The sequence below is a fragment of the Xiphophorus couchianus genome, chromosome 15 (genome assembly GCF_001444195.1).
Source record: "Xiphophorus couchianus chromosome 15, X_couchianus-1.0, whole genome shotgun sequence".
NCBI classification, from domain to species: Eukaryota; Metazoa; Chordata; class Actinopteri; order Cyprinodontiformes; family Poeciliidae; genus Xiphophorus; species Xiphophorus couchianus.
In genome coordinates, this window is record NC_040242.1 from 15825129 (window position 1) to 15847276 (window position 22148).

Sequence of the window (22148 nt, forward strand, 5' to 3'; positions counted from 1 at the left end):
CAGAAGACTGTGCAGGGCATGCAAGCCTTTACATGCTACTTTTAATACCTCTGTTGCAGCTAAAGGCACCTCTACCCAGCTGGTGGACTGAAGAGATTTTGTTACTGAAACTTTGGATTCTATCCAAATAGTCTGTAGTCAAAGATGAACACTGGAGCCCTTAGAGGCAAAACACGGGACATACTCACAACAATAAAACTTTTCATATATAGTCTGTTGCAAAAAAAAAAAATGTAATAAATAAATAAGAAACCAAGTCAAACCACGTGAACCTTCTCCAGTTTTTGCATTATTATACAACCACAAACTTATTTGTGAGAAGGCTTAAAGCTGGTTTGGTTATAAAATAACAAAAGCCACATGAGAGGCTTTGAACGTCTCGCACAGCATTGTTCAAAACACCAACTGTAATTTGAAAGTGTATGGCACAACTACAGACATACCAAGACATGGTATGAGAAAACTGCAGAACTCCTAAACTGACAAGTTGGTCAAGAAGGGCATTAATCAAAGCAGCAGTAAAGACGCCCATAGCAAGGAGGAGCTGAGGTACACAGCTCACATGAGAGAAAGTGTTGACAGGATAGTGTTGCACTCCATTCTGGCTCTTATTAAGATCCAAGGAGAGAAGAAGCCGCATTTACCTTGCTGTGAACCCCTCCAGTCAAGTTAAAGATTCAACGATCTGCACTGTACGTCTGTCGTTACTTTCTCCAGATTTGGACACAAGTAGTTCCAAAATTATGCGTGTAAACCAATAAAATGAATAGATTAACGAATAAATAGCAACAATCAATCAATCAATCAAATTTTATTTGTATAGCACATTTCAGCAGCAAGGCATTTCAAAGTGCTTTACATCATTGCAAACACAGAATCAATGCAATATAGAATCAATCATTAAGTCAAGTTCCATCAATAAATTTGTAATTGATTACATTTCAAATACAATTCTAAACAGGTGGGTTTTCAGTTGAGATTTAAAAGAAGTCAGTGTTTCAGCTGTTTTACAGTTTTCTGGAAGTTTGTTCCAAATTTGTGGTGCAATCAATCATGCAAAAGAAAGGCATAAACAATTTTTAGATTCAAGAAGAAAAGGGACAACATTTTAAACGAACAGTTTCTAAAACCCATTGACTGACATGTCAACTTGCACGAATATGCTAAATGTAAAAATAAAATTTTTACATAAACGTCAGTTGTTACATCTAGCAAGTGAAAATAATGACTATATGCATAGTTAAATCAATAAGCATCAATATAAATGATAAAAACTAAATACTTCTTATCTTAAATGTTTAATGAGAAAATACAAAACCACAAATTAATAATAAAGAATTATGAATTTGTTTGTAATTACTTACACAAATGTTGTCAATATTAAAATAATAAAACATGACAGCAACCAGAAACTGAAAACACAATCATTTTTAAATCAATTGCAGCAGCCAATCAAACCTTAAGAAATACTTAAGCGAAAAACACCAAAAAGTACTCCTAAGTGGCTTGCCAATTATTTACAGCAACAAGAACCAACTAATTTAATAGACTGGCCTGTTTATTTTGCCTCTACACTGCCCTCGTGTGGTTACAACGTTATAGTTTACTACACTTTGTGACAAGAGTATGAGTGAAGTGAGTGTGTGTGGGGAGGAGGGAAAGAGATGACAGAGATTCAAAACCTCAAGCTGGCTTATGTTTGTGTTTCAGCTCCCATATGAAATACGGCGAAGAGGTTCTTTCTGGAGCCCGCTAATGCTCGCCCACATCTTGCCTCTGCCCGCAAAGAGACTCATTACGTCAGACTTTACAATGAACTACAACAGTACTAGCGCTTTATGGCCGGACATTAAATTAGAAGGTGTATATCATCAGCTTAGAAACTGCAGAATCCATCAATATGCCTTGGGACACAAGCGCTTCCTGTGAATTTCCAAACGCCTCATTTTATTCTGTCAGTGGGAGCCAGGGTCTCTCTCGATGGAAGAAACCATTTGGACTCATGAAGGTGGTGTTCGTGTTTCAGCTCGCTCGCTTTTTAAAATACCAACACGTCTTTTCTTTCATTCATACGAACTCATAGAATTTAACTACGTTGTATGAAATACGGAATTAAAACAAGCGTACAGAACGACGGTTTATAAAATATGTGAAGCACATTGTGAATTCCTACCCTCCTGAAAAAGTTGGTACGTCTTACACCCCGCCGTTAGCCGTTGTTGTACCCTATGCTACTGAACAGATTTACCGCGATACAAACTAGCTTCCCACTGGCCTCAACCGCCAGAAAAGATGCTTCTTCGCAGGATTAAAACGATAAAACAAACACCGGGACGTCTGTTAAAACTTTACCCAACTGTGCCCAAACTTTGATAAGACCACCAACCAGATATAGTTTCGAGTGTGTTAGCTTTGTTTTATTATCTCCTCACTATTCTTTTTTTTTTTTTTCCCCACTGGTCGAGGTTTTCTGCTTCTTTCTTTTCTTTTCTTATTTTTCCTGTTCATTGGAGGAGTCCAGTCTGATGAATTCGCCGAAAAAGGACGGAGACGATGATGTGCCCGTTAAAGACCCGGTGAAATACGGAGAGCTGGTCATTTTGGGGTAAGTCCTTCTGTTAACGTAACGGTTGAGGGGGAATAACGCTCCAGCGGCAAATCATTTTAAACGCGTGGGAGCCCCTTTAACACGGTAATCCGTGATGCGACGTGTTAAATCCGGGTTTACTCACAATATGTCGCTCTGAACATTGTTTTTCGACACCAGCTGTATTGTAGTAACATAGTTAGGCTCATTTATTACACATGCCCGTCGGTTCCACCAATAGTCTGACAGCCTAATAGTGATACAAAGTAGGTTTTGGCGAATAAACCGAGCAGCATTTATGAATAATATCCCAGCACTTCATATAAAAATGCAGACTTCAGTGTAAATGATGCAAAATCTGCAGTTGCTTTACTTCATAAAGAAGGCTACTACGGTGGTAGCCGCTTATTCATCAATGGTTGTAGTGGGGGTGAGCAGGCTGAAAATCCCAATGATGTCATCCACTGCTGGATCCGTGACTGCCTAAAAGTAGGTCTGAGGAGCAAACCATTGTCAGACATATGCATGCACCTCACTTATATATATATATATATTCATTTGTTTATTGGGGTCTGGTTATTAAGAATTGATAAAAAATCGTCTCAGTCTGATTCATGCCAGGGATGAAGGCGGAGGAGGTGAAGTAGGATGATGAAGAGGAAGTGGAGGAGGAGAAAAGCCCCTTTCCATCTCTAGCGCACACATGCATGCAGTGGGCAGGATGTGCTGATGACAGCCACCAGCTTCCACAGCAGCTCCAGCCCCTACAGCTGCACGCTGGTCTGCAGGGACCATAAATGCCACAACACACACACACATATATATATATATATATATATATATATATATATATATATATATATATATATATATATATATATATACACACACAGATGCACCATCTTAACCAAACTCTGCTAATGCAGAGCTTCCTGTCTCTGCCAAAGATAAGTGACCTAATGGCCTAACTCTTCCTTCTCTTCGGATGAACATAGAGAGGAGGCTGTGGTTGCTCTCATCAGCATACCGATTAGTTGCCCCCGCCGCCTTGTTATCTGTCTGTTTGAACAGAGCTCCCCTTTACATCCTTAAGATCAGGATGAGTAACAAGTGAGAGCCTTTTCCAGTTCTGCATCCTGTAATATAAAACCAGAGGGGGACAAATCAGGCTTTTGCTGACTTATACCGATTTCTGGCTGCCGTTAAGCTTCGACCTGTAAATTCTCAATTACTGTTCAAGAAGTTGCAGGATAATCATTTTTACTGAAATACCTACAATGGTTAACAAACACCAGTGGTGAGTTTACTCTGACGGTGCTGAACATAGAGTAACACAGCTCTGTTGGTCAGGTGTTTCTCTTACCTACAAAAGGCTATTTAAGCTTTCTGAAAATGTTTCTAGTCACAAAAAAACTATACCTCCACCAAGCCCTCTTATGAAGTAGCACTGTTATAAAACTAAAAACATATGATAATATATTTTTGTTTTTTAAAAATGTGAATACAATGAAACTGGTATTTATTTTCTCAAATTATGCTACTGTGAGCATTTGAAATTGCTCAATTTCAGATCCTGTTATCTTTCATTCAGTGATTATAATCTGATTATGCCAGGAAAAGAAGCATTTATAGAAGAATATAATAGAAGAGCCGGGTTCCCCCCAGAAAACCTGCTATTGTCAACCCACCGTGTTTGTGAGTTAAAAAATGGTAAAAATTGACAGAAAATTTTAAAATGTCTCCAAGTAATAATTATGTGTTATTGGAATAAATTATTCCACCAACTTTTCAGTTTTCTTCAAAGCTGAAAAGTATTGAAGAGAATAGAAACAGGCTTTATTGTCTCTCAAGAAGGAAATTCAGTTGTAAAAATTTTCTTAAAGATTAACAATATACTACACAATATTACAACAGAAAATACTGTGTGGTTATTAGGTATAGCATAATGTTTTTGCTAAATCGATCCTAAAATATGTTTTTGGTAGGACTTGTTAGAGACCATAGATCACACAGCAGTCCCTCCCCCCCTTTAAAAATCAGATAAAATATGTTTAAACAGGCCTCTCTTTCTTCTGCTTCCTGTCTGATATCATTACTCCCAGGCCTGTTTTGTGCATGTGTGCATTTACATGGATAAGGTCAGCCGCTGACGCTCACATGGCCTCTGCGGTTGATGCCTGCCTCACTGCGGTCCGTGTGCTCTGTGCAGTCTCATCCTGCCAACACTCGTTGTCTTTACTAGTCTCCGTACGATGCACCACGTCCAGCAGAGTTCGCCCACACTCGTCAGCATTTCAAACATCTGCCTCTGCGCGCGTTCTCGTCCACAACCCCGTGGTGCCTTCCGACCCAGTCCCCTCGCTCCCGGCCCTCCCGTTCTGCTGAGTGTCAACTTTGACGGAAGCAGGCTCCCGGTCTGTGGTGGCTTGGCCTTAACAAAAATAAACCCCGTGTTGAGGGGCAGAAGGAGTGAATATTTCATACGGTCTTTGCACATGCGTGTTGCGTGGTCATGGTCCACAGATGTACCATGAGGATCTGGATCTCCCTGTCTGGTGTTGTTTAGGATTTATGCTTCTGGTTCTGATTTTTTAAAATTAGATTCTGGCTGCTTTTATGCCGTTTCTGTCCCATGTACTCCATTTCCTCTTGTCCATTTTCTCTAGATATTTTCTCTTACGATCTCTAATGTCCTGCCTTGTATCACATCTGTATCTTGTTACTCAGACCCCATTGAACTCTGTCCTTATGTGTCCTGTTTCATCCTGACCCAGATTAGTTTGAGCTGACTGGCCCGGACATGAAGACCTCAGGTTAACTTTGAGTCATGCTCCTTGATTTAAACAATGCTGCACTACTGGTGACTTGTTCGAAATGTCGTCTTGGTAAATTCACTTTGATTGGTCTGGTTAAAATTAGTTCAATTTGTAAAAGAAAAATAAGATGGATAAAAGAAAGTTTTGGCTGTATTTACACTGATATGAGGAATTGTGTTTCTGTTTAGGTGGAGTTGTTTTTGATTCCTATACATATGATTAAATTATACTTTCACTAGAGCTTTAACTGCTTCAGCACTCATTGCTTCCTAACAGTACAAAAATATTCTCCCCATTTGAGCTTTTTCATATTTTTCCAAAAACAAACAAACTTCTTTATATTCTTTTGGAATTTTATGTGACAAACCAACCAAAAAACAGTGGATAAATATTCAGTAAAAAGAAAGTGACACTTGAATTTCCAAATTTATTACACATACAAGCACATAGTTTGGTATCCATTTGTATTCGACCCCCTGATTCAACATTTTGCTTTTTTTTCTTCTAGTTGTAATTGTTTTCACTTTATTCCTTAAAGTTAGATGGAAGGAAAACCATCTGTATACAGCGATTTCAAAACATTTCCACAATCTGTAAGGTTTTTTTTTCTTTAACTAGGCCATTCTAACACACAGGAATATGCTTTGACCTAAACCATTTCATTAAAACTATGGTTGTAGGGTTAGTGTTGTTTTCCACATAGACAGTGAGCCTCTTTGCCAATCTCAAGTCCCTTGTAAACTCTGCTTTTTGTTGGTCTACCCAATAAAATACTGAAAATTGCGAAGAGGATGAATACCTTCCCAACGCTCGTATCTGTGGGCCAATATGGGCAGTTGATGAATCTTTTGACAGTCTTCTGGTGCGCTGTGTCTCTCCCTCCCCCCAAGTGGTTTTGATAATGACCAAATTCTGCTGATTAGCGAAAGTAGCATAGCACGTTCTGTGTGAACCCAAATCGTTAAAGTGATGTTTTACACAGCTTAAAAAGTGCAAGAATCGCTTTAGATTCGTCTGTACCAGCTCTCCAACAAAGTTTAATGTCACACGTGTTTTATATTCAAACAAATGTGCTTTTATTCTGAAATATAACTTCAATACCGAGAATATAATAAACATTTTTTAGACAGTTGTAGTCAGGCAAAAGTAACAGAGTTAAAGTTTCAGTTAAAGCACATCTTGATGATTGCATTGGTTTCAGACGACTGCTCCAGCTGAATGACTCATTGCAACAGCTAGCTGTTTGTCTCATTTAATTAATTTCAAGGGAATAAAAGAATATACCTCCAAAGAGCTGCATGACGGCTCAAAGTTGGCAGCGTCACATACAAAGATGCAGTAAAACAAAAAAAACTTGTTTCATTTACAAATATGTTTGAAACTAAGCTATAATAGACCAGTGAACTGGCTAGGCTGTATGTTTTGCCTCTCTTGTGTCATTTAACACTACAGATCGCCTGTAAGAACAGCGATTTATTGCAATGTTCTGATTTCCTTGTCCGTCTCCAGGTACAATGGCTCTCTGCCGAGCGGAGACCGCGGGCGCAGAAAGAGCCGCTTCGCTCTTTACAGAAGGGCCAAGGCCAACGGCGTCAAACCCAGTGCTGTGCACATCCTCAACACGCCGCAGGACAGCAAGGTATGTGTGCTTGCACGCTAAAACGGCTTGTAAGTTTCCTGCCCTTGATCGTCTGTTGACCTTTGTTTGCCTGTCAGAGGCAGGATGTGAACTTGTGAAGAACGGCGTTTTTGTGCTCTGTCCCTTATGTCTTCCAACTTGGGTTTCTTGGGAACATACATAATAAAAGATTTACCATTATCTGGTCAAATTAAGAGTAGATTTTTTTATTTTATTTTTTTTTACCAAACTGAAACTGTTCCTTTTGTTTTCAGCGGTGAAAATAAAAGTTGTAGCATGCTTATGCTGCTTGTTGCTGCTTTCATGTTGCAGGCGGTCCACAGCAGAGGGCAGCACAGCATCTCTTTCACACTGTCCCGTAACCAGACTGTGGTGGTGGAGTATTGCCATGACAACAGCACAGACATGTTCCAGGTAAAACACACAAAATAATCTTTAAGACACAGTTGCGTTTCTTTTTTAAAACATGCTCTTCCTGATACCTGCGTGATCATGTGCAGGTTTCTCCGCAAACGCTCTTATGTAATGCAACGTGAAACTAGGCAGATTATTTCAGTTCAAAGTTGCGACGATTAAGTGCTAAAAATAATTTTCAAAGAAAATCTATTTTTGTCTTAAAACTTAGGCTGTTTTTTTGTGTTTTGTTTTTGCTTTATTTCCTGTAAATGATGAACTGGATTTCCATTTCCTTTTTAATAATTAAAAACATAAACAATCATGGTTCAAATTCTCAGTAAACTTCAGAGACCTAGTTGGAAACTACAAAAGAGTATTTATTAACTGATTCAGCAGTCATTTTTTAACATCAATAGTAACAAATTGTAGGTTTGGTTTATTTTAACACTATAATGAAACATGAGAGAATTTTGTTTCTCATGCAGATCGGACGGTCCACAGAAAGTCCCATTGACTTTGTGGTGACCGACACCTCCGGAGGGGGAACAGAAGGAGATGACCCCTCCGTTGCTCCCAGCACCATCTCCCGCTTTGCCTGCAGAGTGGTGTGCGAGCGCAACCCGCCCTACACCGCACGCATTTACGCCGCAGGCTTTGACTCGTCTAAAAATATCTTTTTAGGGGTGAGTGTGATAACAATACTGCACGGAGGTGCTTTCTGTTTTTAAATGCTGACGCGGCGCTCTCATCACTAGGAGAAAGCAACCAAGTGGAAAAATCCTGACGGCCACATGGACGGCCTCACCACCAACGGGGTGCTGGTGATGCATCCGGAAGGTTTCCCGCAGGACCCCAAGCAGGGTCTGTGGAGGGAGATTTCTGTGTGCGGAGATGTCTATGCCCTCAGAGAAACGCGCTCTGGGCCCAGTCGGGGCAAACTGGTGAGTCACCTCAGCAATGGTTTGCTCCGTAGATCTGGTTTGGGTCGAATTGTAGGCATATCCCTGTCTGTATGCAGGCAGAAGGGGAGAGCAGCGCACTGCGGGACGGCTCCCTGGTGGATCTTTGCGGCGCCACTCTGCTGTGGCGCACCGGGGAGGGACTGATGCGCGCTCCCACCCTGCGTCACCTGGAGGCCCTTCGTCAAGAACTGAACGCGTCCCGACCGCAGTGTCCTGTAGGCCTCAGCACGCTGGCCTTCCCAAGCTTACCACGCAGCCACAGGTGAGGCTGCCGTCACTTGATTTAGTGTTAAGAACTTTTATCAGGAGTTCATTATTGGATTTCCTGTTTGCAAAAGGCGACAGTATAAATTATTAACAGGATGTCCGTGCATCCTTAAAAAGTCTTAAATATATGTATCTGAAATCAAGGTTTTAAAATGTCTTAAATTCAATTTTTTTTTTCCATTTTACCTTAAATATGTTAATCACAGGTCTTAAATTTTGTTGTGGCCGGATTATTTAATCTCACAAATACTATGTAGTTTGTTTTTTTTCTTGCCTGACTTTTTCTGTCAGGCAAAAGTTTGAGTGACTCGAGACGGCAGAGGCTGCAGGTAACTAGCAGCTAATACACCTTTGTTAGCTAGCTTACTTTTTGCGTTTATCATGGGAACGAGCAAGTTTTCACAAAATAAATATACATACATATGCATATTGTACATTTACCATGATACAGGTCCTAAGGTTTGTCATGGTAAGACTATTTAATCTTAAACCCTATGTAGTTGGGTTTTGTTTCTCGCATGACTTTCCTATGTGGCAAAAGTTTGAGTCACACCCAGAAATTGAGAACAGTGAGTTGTGTGGAACGAGGCGGTTGCGGCTACAGGTAGCCTGATGCTAATACACCTTTGCTAGTAAGCTAGCAAAAGTTTTGCGTTTATCATGGGTACAAGCAAAATTTTTGCAAAATGCACATCCTTAAAAAGTCTTAAATGTATGTACTTACATACATATATATATATACATAGTACATAGTACATTTATAGCAATACAGGCCTTAATTTTCACTCATAATAGCCTCATAAAGTCTTGAAAAGTCTTAAATTTGAGTTGATGAAACCTGCAGAGACCCTGATTAACACCAATTTTTACCAGTACTGCATTGTTACAAACATACAAGGAATTGCGTGACGTTACATCGAGTTGATTTGTTGCCGCAGCCTTGAAGAGCGTCAGCCCTGGGTCTACCTCACGTGCGGCCACGTCCACGGACGCCACGACTGGGGCCAGAGATCTGAGAGGGTGGAGGACCCCGGGGAGGGTGAGGGCTCCACCAAGCGCCGAGAATGCCCCCTGTGCAGAAGCGTGGGCCCCTACGTGCCGCTGTGGCTGGGCTCTGAGCCTGCCGTGTACGTGGACGCCGGAGCACCCACTCACGCCTTCGTACCGTGCGGCCACGTCTGCTCGGAGAGGACAGCCAAATACTGGGCCGAGACCCCTCTGCCCCACGGGACACACGCATTCAGGCCAGTCTGCCCCTTCTGCTCCGCCGCCCTCGGTACCCCGGGCTGGATACGGCTCATCTTCCAGGGCCCCATCGACTAGCTGGACCTTCAGTAACCACCATCCCAACCACAGGAAGCTACTTGAGCCTCATTCTCGTGGCAAACGTCAATGAGTGATGAATCAATTCAGTGTTGAGTATGGCTGTCAGGGCAGCATATGCGTTCTGAGTGGTCGACCACGCTCTCGCAACGTTGTGTTACAGAATGTCAATCCGTCCCCTTGTTTATCCTTCTGAGCTTCAAGATCAGGAGGACATGACAGACTAATCAGTGCTAACAAGTAGATAGTGATTCTTCCAATCTAACAAAAACAGAGTGAGCTAATTTTTGTTACGTAGAACGTAAAGAGAATCTGTGGTGATGCTGCTTGAGCTTTTAAAAATCCCTCACTATAAGATGACTCAGCCCCGTTGTACTGTAACTACACACTATCAGGTTCAAACATCCTTTTTAATTCTCTTCAGAGTGTGAAATGTTAAGTAGCTTTTTTGCACATACAAAACGAATGGCCTTGACTGTCTCTTTTCCAGCGTTAATTGCAGCTGTGTTCATTTAGTCCACTAGCACGTCTCCCGCTGATATTACATAAGTCGCCACATCCTGAAGATCCTTTTAACAGAAATGGTCTCAGCTTCACTGTGGCCGTAACTTTTACTTCCTTCAATTACTCTCATTATCTTCCCCAGTTTTTCATGTTAGCGCCTGAAACAGGAAGGCTTACCCCCTTTAACTACACTAAAATATGAACGTTCCAACTGATCCATTTAATTGCGCACTTTGTTCTCCTTTGTCTTCACCAATCCTTTTAGTGTTAAATCTATGCACAGATACTCCTGTAAACGAAACCCCTTGGTGATCTCTTAAGTGGCAGAGTGAGCATTACGTACGGCGCCTTTCAAAAGTATTCACACACGTTAAACTTTTTCACGTTTTGTCATTTAAAAAAAAAGGATTTTATGTGACAGACCAGCACAAAGTAAGGGATAATTGGGGAGTGGAAGAAAAATTATGAATGGTTCTGGTTAATTTTTTATTTTTTTTGCAAATCAAAATCTGAAAAGTGTGGTGTGCTTTTGTATTTACTCTGATAACCCCATATCTAAAGTCCAGTCCCACCAAGCGCCTCCAGAAGTCATCTAATTGGTAAAAAGAGTTTAGATGAGAGAGTGGGTCGACTGCATATTTGTGGACACCACAAATCTGGCCTTTGTGGAAGAATCTTGAGAAGAAACTTTAGTTTGTGTTACTGTCAGAGTTGATGGAAGATGATTGGAGCTAAAAACAGGTCAATTGTGGCCCCAAAAATATCAGGTGCTGCAGGGAAACTACTTTCAACATGCAGTCAGAGAGCAATTGGAATGGTTTAGGTCAGAGAATATGCATGTGTCTAAATGGCCCAGTCAAATTAGGCCTCAATCTTTGACATTATTTAAAAATGTATGATCAGTTTTTAAAAGTTGAATGTGGAAAATGTAAGTGTAATAGCGCTGCAGCTTTAAGTGGAGCAAATGGTGGTTTCACAAAGTATTCACACACAGAGGGGTTCAATACAAATTCATGCCACCGTTTTTTTAAAGAAGTTTGGAAAAAACTACTTTGTGTAAAACCCCAACGAAGTGCAATGAAGCTCACGGTTGTAACCAGTTGTGAAAAAGTTAAAAGGATAGCAATACATTTGCGAGAAGCCGTACCGTAACCTCAGTTATGAAGCAGAATGAGGATAAACAAAGGCAGGGAATTAAAACTGGGTTCACTTCACTTCACAACTCTCAGAAGCAATAATAGCACTTGCATAGATAAGCTACGTGTTTTTTCTAGGTCTAGCCAGGCGTTCGGTCGGCTGTTCCTGGAAGCTCGAGGGGAAGAAAAATAAAAAAGGGTTTTCCAGGTTCAGAGGTCAGCCAGAGGTGTGTTCAGTTCACCAGATTCTGCGCAGCGTCCTCGCCATCTTAAAGGAAGTCGACGGGTTCTGAACTGCGTTGATTCTGAACGCACCTCGGGTCGCTGAACTTCTTCTGACAGTGTGCGTGTTGGTGTGACGGAAGGGGCGGTGCGGTTTGTTCTTGTGTGACCTCAAAAAGAAAAAACTTTTGTTTCAAAGGGGGGGAAAAAAAACTATTTTGTTAAGAAAAGGGGGAGGGCTTTATTTTGAGGGAAGCGGGAGGAATTCTTTTAGATGTACAATGTTTAAAACAAACAGACAAAAAAAATCTAATAACTATTTTTCTATTCGCAGTGGGTCTAGTTAATTATTCCTACATGGTGTGAGCAAGTTGTGCCCAGCTGTAACTGTGCGGTAGATTAGCAGAGCCCGTGAATGAGAAGACATTACCAACACTGTGTCCACTTCCACACTGCTACCATGAAACATTGCCCAGACAATGAATGTAGCCAAATACTCGGGCTATGTTTAGCCTTCGCTGGTGCTCATACTGAATGGTCTATATTGTGATGCTATTTTTATAACTGGATATTATGCTGTAGCTTGGTGAACTAGCTTGAAAAGGTGTGGAAGTCATGAAAAAGTCAGTTATACACGCTCACAAGGGAGCCGTGTCCAGCTCGCATGCGCTGGACAGTATTTACGCTACATGGACACTTATTCAGAAACGCTGCACGGTGGTTTGCGAATTCGTTACTCACGCTGAGCAAGTATGTCACAATTAAGGTTGTCTTCCGAGTCAAAAAGTTAAACCGCTTTTTTTTTCTTTTCTCAAAGTTTTGTGCTGTTGTTTCGAGGGGAAAATGAAGAAAACGAGTCTTAAAAAAACTGGGATGCACGGATATGAAAATCTGGGCCAGTAACGATATCCGATATTAATATCGCTGTTGTGGCTGATAACCAATATTTACCAATATTATTTATTACTTCATTACCTTTTTGACACCTTAAACAAAATGACCACACTTTCAGTTAAAATACCCACAATCCTGCACTGCATCACTTTGAATGTCACATGACCAACATTCTCCCTTGCCCCTACGAAAACAAACGCAACAAGATGGGGGAAAAAATCCTCCCAGTTTTATTTATTGGACAAATATATCATAAAATTACTAATATCAGCAAGTGTCTATGTAATTGTCGATATGTCGTGGGACCCTAAAAAAATAACATAATTCTTGATATAACTTCATAAATGACACCTCTTGAACTGCTATGCTAACGTTTTCCAATAATTCTTCTGCAGGATGTTGATAGATTTGGCACATGTTTCATTCAGCCGTTAAAAAAACGCGTCCTAAAATACTTCAAAACGTGCTGTTTTTTGGAATGTGGTGTTTTCTTTTTGTGTTTTTTTTTTTTTTACCCATTTGAAGCCTGAATGCCGGATTTATTGTGTGGTGGATAAGTCATGTTGTAGTGACAATAACAATAGCTCAGGATTAGCGATCTCAGAGTCACAGCTGGCAGGGCAACCCTAGTGCAACATAGAGGAAGCAGAAAGTTTGTGAATATATTCAGCTGTTTGAGGTAAAGAAGGCTTGATGACCAGTGGTGTCCAGAAGACGTGAGACTGAGATACGTTTGCAATTTTGAACAAATGTATCTCACCTGAAATAATTGGCTTACCAGCTCATGATGCATTTCAAACACGGCATCAAGCTTTTGAATTATTTTTGGGCAGCCTGTGATCCACACCACATATGATGACACACTAAAAAGAAAGTAGAAAACAATTGATCCAAATTGTGACTTTTGTTTTCTTTTTTTTTTTTTACGTTTGTGGATAAAGATTTACAAAAATCATACCACTTGGATTATTTCACTAAAATATTTAAAATATAAGCAGGTAGAAATTAAAAATGGCCTGTGAGTCCTTTCAACTTGAACATATTAGCCTGTGTGGCAAAAAGTTTGGACACCCCTGATCCAAGTTGATTTTGTGCTGCAGTGCCAGCTGAAATTCATATTATATTGATAATAACTACTTCCATATGCATACACCATGCTCAGTTATCGGCCCCTCTGGTAAAACCGCGTGTAAATCCTTAAATTGTGTGGTTGCTATGGAGACTTCACTAAAGCTAAATCTCGGGCCCCTGTCTAGCCTTGTTTGTTACAATTCCTGTCATTCAAAAAGATGATTAATTATGGCTTTGACTGTAAATGGGAGTATTTATTTTGTTTTAGCCTCCCCCCCTAACCTATAAAGATCAACACACCTACCTAATCTGACAGGTGTGGTCTCTTGTTTTTCCTGTTTTGGAGAGCGGCTTACAGAAACGTGCCTCTGTGTCGCAACCAGTTTATACCCCAGAGAATCATAAATTACTGACTAAAATGTTCCTGGAAACGGATCAACTTATAAAGCCTAAATGACAAAACTGCTCCAGTTTACAGGAATCCTTAGGAATTCAATAAATGTGTCACCAAAATATATATATATATGTATATGTGTATTTTTTTTTTTGTCAAATTAATGGTTTCAATCTTTTTGAAGATGTCCAAAAGCAAGAACTTTGGTGGGCTTATTTTCAGGCTCTCTACGCATCTACTTCAATAAGCGTGCCAATAGGGGTGAAAGGGTGCTGTTATTAAAAAAGGAGGAGGAAAAACTGACTCCAACAGGCAAATATCAGCTGGCGGTTATGAATCGTGTCAGCCTCAGTGAATTGTGCCCGAGATCTCCGCCTGTAATTTGGCATGTGGATGGATGAACATGCCCTCATTTTGCTCTTTCTTTGCTCCTTTTTCTCTTCTGTAATATTTGCTTAAGTTTAGTCTTTGTTGATTTATAGGTGTTCATGTGTTGTTTTCTTTATTTCGTTTAGGTATTAGGTACCTCTCACAGTATTTTAGCACAGCGTTAATTTGTTCAATACCACCAGTGATATCATAAGCTCGTCACAAATGTAGTTTTTTTTTTTTCCATGTGTATTCACTGACCCTTATTCCAGATGGCGAGACCTCAAACACCTCAACTTCTAAGCTCTCCGTAATGTAGGTGAGTGAGTAGCTGACGTGTCTAATACAGCGAAAAACCTCACAAATAACAATGCATTCCTTTGACTATATCTTATGTACAGCTATTTTGTATTATTTTATATCATGTTCCTCTGTAATTGTCCGGTGCACAGACAATCACTATACACATGTCAATAAACCAGATTTTTAAAAAAACAACTGTTTTTTTTTATTATTATTATTTTGCACTTCTTAAGGTAAATGTGTTTCCAGCAGAGGGCGCCCTCTGCCAGCGCTGCGGCTTATTCAGGCAGGAGCTCGTCTGCGATGGTTGCTTTAGATTGCATCACCGCTTTAAAACACTCATCTGCTTTAATTAGCAGTTTTGGCCGTCAAATACGGTACATCGGCATGGAAATACGATAAGAAGCTGAAAATTACAGAACGCCCGATTCCCAAAAAGCTATTGAGGAGACGGCAAAGAATCCAAGAAGTGAAAGACTCGCTGCGAGTCGTTTCTTTAAGAAGTGTGTTCAGAAATGATCAGACTTTTTGAAGCCTGAGGAGGAGTCTTTTCTTTCAGAGAGGAGTGCGTCATGGTATCTCAGTGATGCATTTCAAATATTTTAGAGCCACCTCAGTCTATGTGTAGGAGAAACTATCTTAATTTTAGGAAGTATTATGACATTTAACTACGTGAAGCGAGTCTGGGCTGTTGTTTGGATTGGATTTACTGCTAAGATCTGGACCCAGCATCATATTTCCCCCAAGACATTGCTTTCTACTAGAACATAAAAAGACAGAAATCATTTTAATTTTCATAAGGAAGGGACTTTGGTCAAAACCTTTTTTTAAGAATGATCATAATATAAACTTCTTCAAAGATTTACATATTATTTATTGAATTGAAGTATTTAAATCCTTTTTTTGAAGCTATCATCAGTAGTTTTTCTTTTCTGTTCACATTCTCCTAAAGTGCACAACCCATGTGACGTGCCATTACACACTGCTTATTTTAATTCCAGGCCCCTTTACAGTCACACTAGGAAATATGTTGTAGCTTTTATGTATCGTGTTGCGCGTTTGGTGGAGGTACTGTGTATAACAGCTGAAGTCTCAGTGGATGGATTCTTCAGTTTTGATCCTAGCTAATTATTCTGAACCCCTCATTGGGAGCAATGGAAACTAGAAGGTTTCTGTTATGGGGACTGTTGTGTGTGTGTGTTAATCAAAGGCCCTAAAATCTGAACCCTCTGCGGACTCTACTCTGTTACAGAGGCAGCAAGGGAGGGCGTTTCTGCAATTGTTTCATCTATCCCCCATTACCTTCATACACTGGGAAACTTTAATTAAGCTGGGGCCGGAGACGATTAATTAAGACTTCCATGTCCTTTTTTCTTTTTTTCTTTTGCTTCTACATATTTCACTGAGCCATTGGAAGAAATTAGCTGCGTAATTTCCAAATCCAATTAATACCAATATTAATGCACCGCAATCTGCTTTCCTGTGTTCTCTTGTCTTAGGAAGCTATTCTCTTTTGTGTCTCCACTGTTAGAGGATACCAGACCAAGTAAGCTGAGTTGGATGTATTAAACAAGGGTTAGGTTGTAATAAGTTTGATTATTTTAAGGAGTTTATTATGCTGTGTTATCCTGTTAGGGTGATGATGATAATGCTGTGGCTCCGGAGTGGTAATCCAGACGGTCTCGTACCTCGACAAATGGAGCTTCCCCCTGTGGATTCTGTCATCCCACATCATCATTTTAGTTGGACAGGCCCAGCATGGCTGTAGGTGGATGAGATTATTACAGACAAGGTAATCTGTTTAGCACCTGTCACACACAGCTCATCCACTGTCATGGAGATACCTGTTCACTGAGACAGTGGTGGGAACCTAAACCTGACCCATCATCTGTCTGTTTGCTTTATTGCTTTAACAGCTTAGACTTTATATATGGAAAAATATATAAGGGCTTTAGGATTCCAACAACGTACAATTGCACCTCCATTTGCAGGTACAATTGGAGGTATAATCTCCAATTAGCAATTTCTCTCGGCATTTTTTCAAGTTTTACTTAGTTAAAAGACGACAAACACACAATACATGTATGTGAAGTGGGGAAAATAAGTATTTGACAGACCACCAATTTCTTAAGTTTCAGCAGTAATTTTTATTCTAGGCACACCTTAACTATGAGACAGAAACTAAAAAAGTCATCCTAAAAACTTAAATTGTATAATTTTCAAATCATACAATGTTGGACCAGAAAGTTGGGTAGGACTCTTTGGTCCAGTACTCAGTTGTTTCGAATATTACATAAAGAACAGGGATTTCTTTGTTTCAATAGGTAACTTCTCATTGAAGTGGACCCCTCTAATTCAATAACTACATGCTCCCACTAACTCAGGTTATAACAAGAAATAAGATTAAGACTTAAGATTAGCCACTATAACTACACGGATGATGCACAGCTCTACATTACTATGTCACCAGGTGACTCAGAACAAATCCAATCAGTGAACAGAGAAATGTGTGGATGTGCCAAAACTTTCTCCAGCTGAACAGAAACAAAACTGAAGTTATTATCTTTGGACCTAAAGAGGAACGATTTAGAGTCAATGCTCAGCTTCAGTTATTACAACTAAAAACCAGCAATCAGGCCCGAAACCTGGGAGTAGTGATGGACTCTGACCTGAACCCTCAGAGCCACATAAAGACAGTTACAAAGTCGGCCTTCTATCACCTGAAGAACATTTCCCCGATTAGAGGACTAATGTCTCAGCGAGATCCAGAGAAACTCATCCATGCGTTTATCTTTAGTCGCATTGATTATTGCAACAGCGTCTTCACAGGTCTGTCTAAAAAATCAGTCCTCCAGCTTGATCCAGAATGCTGTGCTCAAGTTCTGACTAAAACCAGGAAGGTAGATCACAGAACACCAGTTTTAAAGTCCCTACAGTGGCTCAGAGAATAGACTTTAAAATACTACTGCTAGTTTATAAATCATTGAACGGCTCAGCCCCACAATACATTATATGTCTGTTGTTGTATCAACCTTCCAGACCTCATAGATCTTCTGGTTCTGGTTCTGCTCTGCATCCCCAAAACCAGCTAGAGTGAGACTTGACATTGGAGAATGGGGTTTAGAAAGCTTGCACAAGTGCGGGACATGGCCAGTTTGATTAGTGTTCTATGAATGGCCTGAGGCAGCTTAGACAAGGGCCATGTCTTCATTACAGAATTGTTTTACAAACGAGATAAGTGTTTCTCATCTGGCCACCTCCATAAAAACTTTCTGCAGGCCCCCCCTTAAAGGAGCCTAAGTGAATTCAGGCCAAAGTGAGCCTCTGTTCTCACATCTTCCCCCCTCTTCCCCGACGCCTCTCTCACTGCGTGACCGATAACTGCCTCGAGGTGCTGTTGCTGTAATTCTCTGCAAATGACAGCTAATGAAGATGGTACATCCTCTCATTACTTTGTGTCTTTGAGGGCTGTCAGATGATGCAAGCACATGTTCCGGCCTCGCTTTCCCTTGTTTGGGGAAAACTCCTTTTTCATCGCGCTGGCACCTTCAGCGGTCAGGGAACGATAGCGCTTCTCTCCCCTCTTCTGCCGTATCAAGCACACACTCAATTAACACAGCGTGAAAGGTGAGAGCCGTTTTGAAAACATTTCTCATTACACCTTATCGCTGGGCCACAGAGGGGGGGCAACACGAAGCAAATTAGAGGGGTGGGATGAGAGATGGAGAGCAAAGAAAGGAGGGAGAGTGCCGGAGACATCAAAGTGTTCTTGCTCTATTTAAATTGAGTGATCTTGTGTGAAAAGATCCACACTACACAAAGATTAACCCCATCCACCCTCCCACTTGCACACACAGCTAATAATGCACCCACGTACCCTTGGATTTATGTGTCAAGGGTTAATAGCTGTGAGCAGGAGGACACTGGGGGGTTTGTGTGGGGTGTTACTGAAAAATGCACGTGTGTGCTTATGTGGAACGTGTTCACGTGCGAGGCAGAAATGTTTGTGTGTGTGTGAGAGAGAGCAGAGTTGGAGATCAAACAGAGCGAGCACGAGAGGCTCAGTTTCATCATGGAGTGACAGACTGACACCAATCCCACGAGCAGCGCCGCTGGAACAGACCTGCCAGCGCTCTTACAGGGAACACACACAAACACTCACAGAGGCTGGGAGCTGATCTGTCGCCTGTTTTCTGCCAGTTTCATCATGTCCTTTACCGAGATGCAAATTTGACTCATTTTCATTACATTGCAGAAGTGTTAAGCTTGTGGAATATTTGCATATGTGGGCTTTTCTGTTGTTTGTTTGGTTGTCCTTCCACCGGGATGTGTTACCTGTTGTTGTGCGGCTCGTAAAGAAAGAGTGTGAGTGCTCCCTCTGTCGCGACCCAAGTTGTCTTCCCCTGTAGGTGTGTGCCTGCTCAATCCCGCCCGGTGGATTAGTGACGTCGGTGGAGCTCACCCTCTCGCTCCGATAAGGGCGTGTGCCGTTGCCTCCCGCTCCCTGCACCCCGTGCTCAATTTCAGATAGAGCTAATGGAATCTGTCCCGCACGATTGTAATGCGAACGAGACTCATTTTCCACGGAGCTTGGAACTGTCAGCTTGGCAGGGTGATGTCGGGTGGAAGGCGGGCAGTATGGAGGGGGAGGATGGTTGGTGTACCAACAAGGAAAGAGTTGATGGGATGGGGCTGTAGGAGGTAGAACAGGATGAGGTGTTGTGTTGTGGTGAGTCTCGCTAAAGTAAAGGGACGCCTCCAGAAAGTTTTCAAAGTGTGGTAAGATGCATTTGACCAATCATCCAGGAGTGGCACGTCAAACCACAACCGAGTATAGAACCATTGGACGATATGACGGATTAACTTGGTTTCATTCTCTTCTGTGTTGGACACTGTGAAATGGACGCAGAATTTCCCCAAGAGGCAAAGAAAATCTATGTTTCCTACAGTATGTCGATGGCTCTATGTTTAAAGTTATTGGGGACTCCAGTGAATCACAGTGAGAGTCAAAATTCACATATGGAGAAAAAGCTGGAACGGTTGAAAACTTTCTCAGGAGTGGCCAGACCAACACAAATAACTCCCAAGAGCAGGTCCAAAAACTCACCAGCAGGTCAACAAGAGCCCCGGACAATACCCAAGGGTTGGCAGGCCTGTTATTTATTAAAGTAAAAAGAGCTTTTTAAGTGAAATATACAGCAAAAATTAAGCCTTGAACAAACTAGTAACAAGCATTTTTATATCTGACATAAAGTTAACCAAAAACAGCATTTGATCTCTGCCACAAAGCCAACTTAGTTACTTCCTCCTGCTATGAATCAGTTATGATCACTAAAGCACTTCTCTGCATGTTTTGACAATTTTATCATTCCATTTAATGAGCATTTTAAAATGTTTGCTACAAGAAAAGTGTTTTTTCATGTTGCATTGATCATTATTATTCTAGCAGATTGTGCTGTAATCAGAACTTTAAATTTTTCTAACATTTAGTTTTATTGTCAGCTACAGTGTATCTATGTACTAGAAACATACCAGGGGTCGTTGTTTAATGATTTCAGACTATCCAAATTATCTGTCTTGATATTTCATTAGAGTTTATCATTAATGGTGGAGCCCAAGGCTGTGTATTTTTCATAGCTGCCTGCAGGTGGCAATGTTTTCACAATGAATACTCCATGAATAAGACCGACCGCTGACCGTTTGTCATTCCTGGACTTTCTTTTTGTGTATGCAGCTTTGTTTTACTGTCCTTGTTTTACTGTTGGTTTTTATTCGGTTTATTTACAAATCACACCAGCCAGTTTCCTTGTCAAAGTTACACAGTTCCCCATTATTTACAATATTTGGAGCAATTTCCTTCTATAATTTAGAGAATATAATGCGTTTTGGTGAAACACCAATTAAATGAACATACAGAGTGGATAAATTCAAGTCGGACCAATGCCTTTTGACACCCTCTCAATCTCTGTGATGCCCAATTCAGCAAAGGGAAAGGAAGGAAATACCAATTTGGCAGCATTACAGGGATTATGGCGGCTGGCCTCTTTAATCTGGGACAGACTGTGGCATTTGTCGGCACTTAAAGCTGTCATCAGTCGCCCTCTCCCATCCAGTAAAAGCAGCAAACGCTGCTGGTGCTGATTAGACTCTGTGGAATAAATAAATGACCAAACTGCAAAAGCTCACAGCCAAGCTTTAAACCGCTGGAGAGACACTCTCCTTTTAATTATACAATGCTTTCCAAAAGCATTCACACCATTTGTAATGTTTTCACATTTTTCTAGGTTAATACCAAAACAAACCAATGTACTTTATTGGTATGTTGGTTTATGTTGTAGACCAGTGCAATGAGGACAATAATTGTTGGGGCAATGAAAACCAAAATGGTTTTCAACATTTCTTATGAATAAAAATGCACTTTTTAGAATCATCTTTTACTACAAATGATTCTGGAGACAATCAATTCAAATGAGTTTCATTTCAGAGTATCACTGAAATATTTTTGAGTTGATAGGATAAACAGACTTTTGCAAGACACTCTGGATCACATTCCTGGTCCTCCGTTTACCATTAAACAAAAGGAACGTGCTTATGAGTTGTAATAAGCAAGTCCAGAAAGTTACAATGTTGCGATCGCAACTATTAATGCAAATTCACTCATTAAATTTTGCGCTGACTTGCAATTTTCACCAGTCAGAACAAACGTTTTGCAAATCTAACCAATCGCCGTAATGTTTTCTGGCCAATCACTGCGCCCGACAGAATTTCAACCAATCGCCCTAAAACCCTACTAACTAGCAAACCTGCAAGATGAAAGCATGTGTGTGCTAAGCTGTAACATTTTCCTATTTTTTTTGTAAAAGCCATTTTAAGATGTTCATGTTAACTTTTAACAACCAACATTGAATTCCTACTTTGCATTTTTGACAACTTCTCAGGACATGATTGCATTCGTATTAAGGGTGCTATTTCAAGAAGGTGCTTGAAAATATTATTTGGATGTTAGATTTTAACTATGTTGTGTGCAGAAATTTCATCTTTTTTGTAAGACTACCATGTTTTGTCAAAAAAAGAGAGTGAAGCTTAAAAAAACTTGCAACTTTGATCGCAACTTTTTTTTAAAAGTCCTGCAAAATTAGTAATTTTATAGGCTGCAGCAATCACAAAAAAAAACCATTGCAACATGTCTAATACACTTTAAAGAGGAAGAAGATGAATGTAAATATGCTTCTGGTAACTGCTGCACACATGCAGGTGAACCTATT

The 22148-nt window shown here is 40.6% G+C and overlaps 1 protein-coding gene across 3 annotated transcripts; it reads left to right on the forward strand.

The window, feature by feature from the left end:
• Window positions 1–1282: 1282 nt before the first annotated feature.
• LOC114158785 (E3 ubiquitin-protein ligase pellino homolog 2-like) lies at window positions 1283–16697 on the forward strand. 3 transcript variants are annotated; one of them, XM_028040647.1, is made up of 8 exons: window positions 1303–2605; window positions 6913–7042; window positions 7355–7456; window positions 7924–8121; window positions 8194–8379; window positions 8457–8662; window positions 16383–16429; window positions 16519–16613. In XM_028040647.1, exons 1-8 carry the CDS (start codon window positions 2526–2528, stop codon window positions 16521–16523), a joined length of 954 nt encoding a protein of 317 aa, XP_027896448.1. In that variant the 5' UTR covers window positions 1303–2525; the 3' UTR covers window positions 16524–16613. The 3 variants fall into 3 exon arrangements, with proteins under 3 accessions (XP_027896447.1, XP_027896448.1, XP_027896446.1); XM_028040646.1 differs by lacking the exon at window positions 16383–16429 and having other exon boundaries at window positions 1283–2605; window positions 16519–16697; XM_028040645.1 differs by lacking the exons at window positions 16383–16429; window positions 16519–16613 and adding an exon at window positions 9606–15067 and having other exon boundaries at window positions 1341–2605.
• The last annotated feature ends 5451 nt before the right edge of the window (window positions 16698–22148 follow it).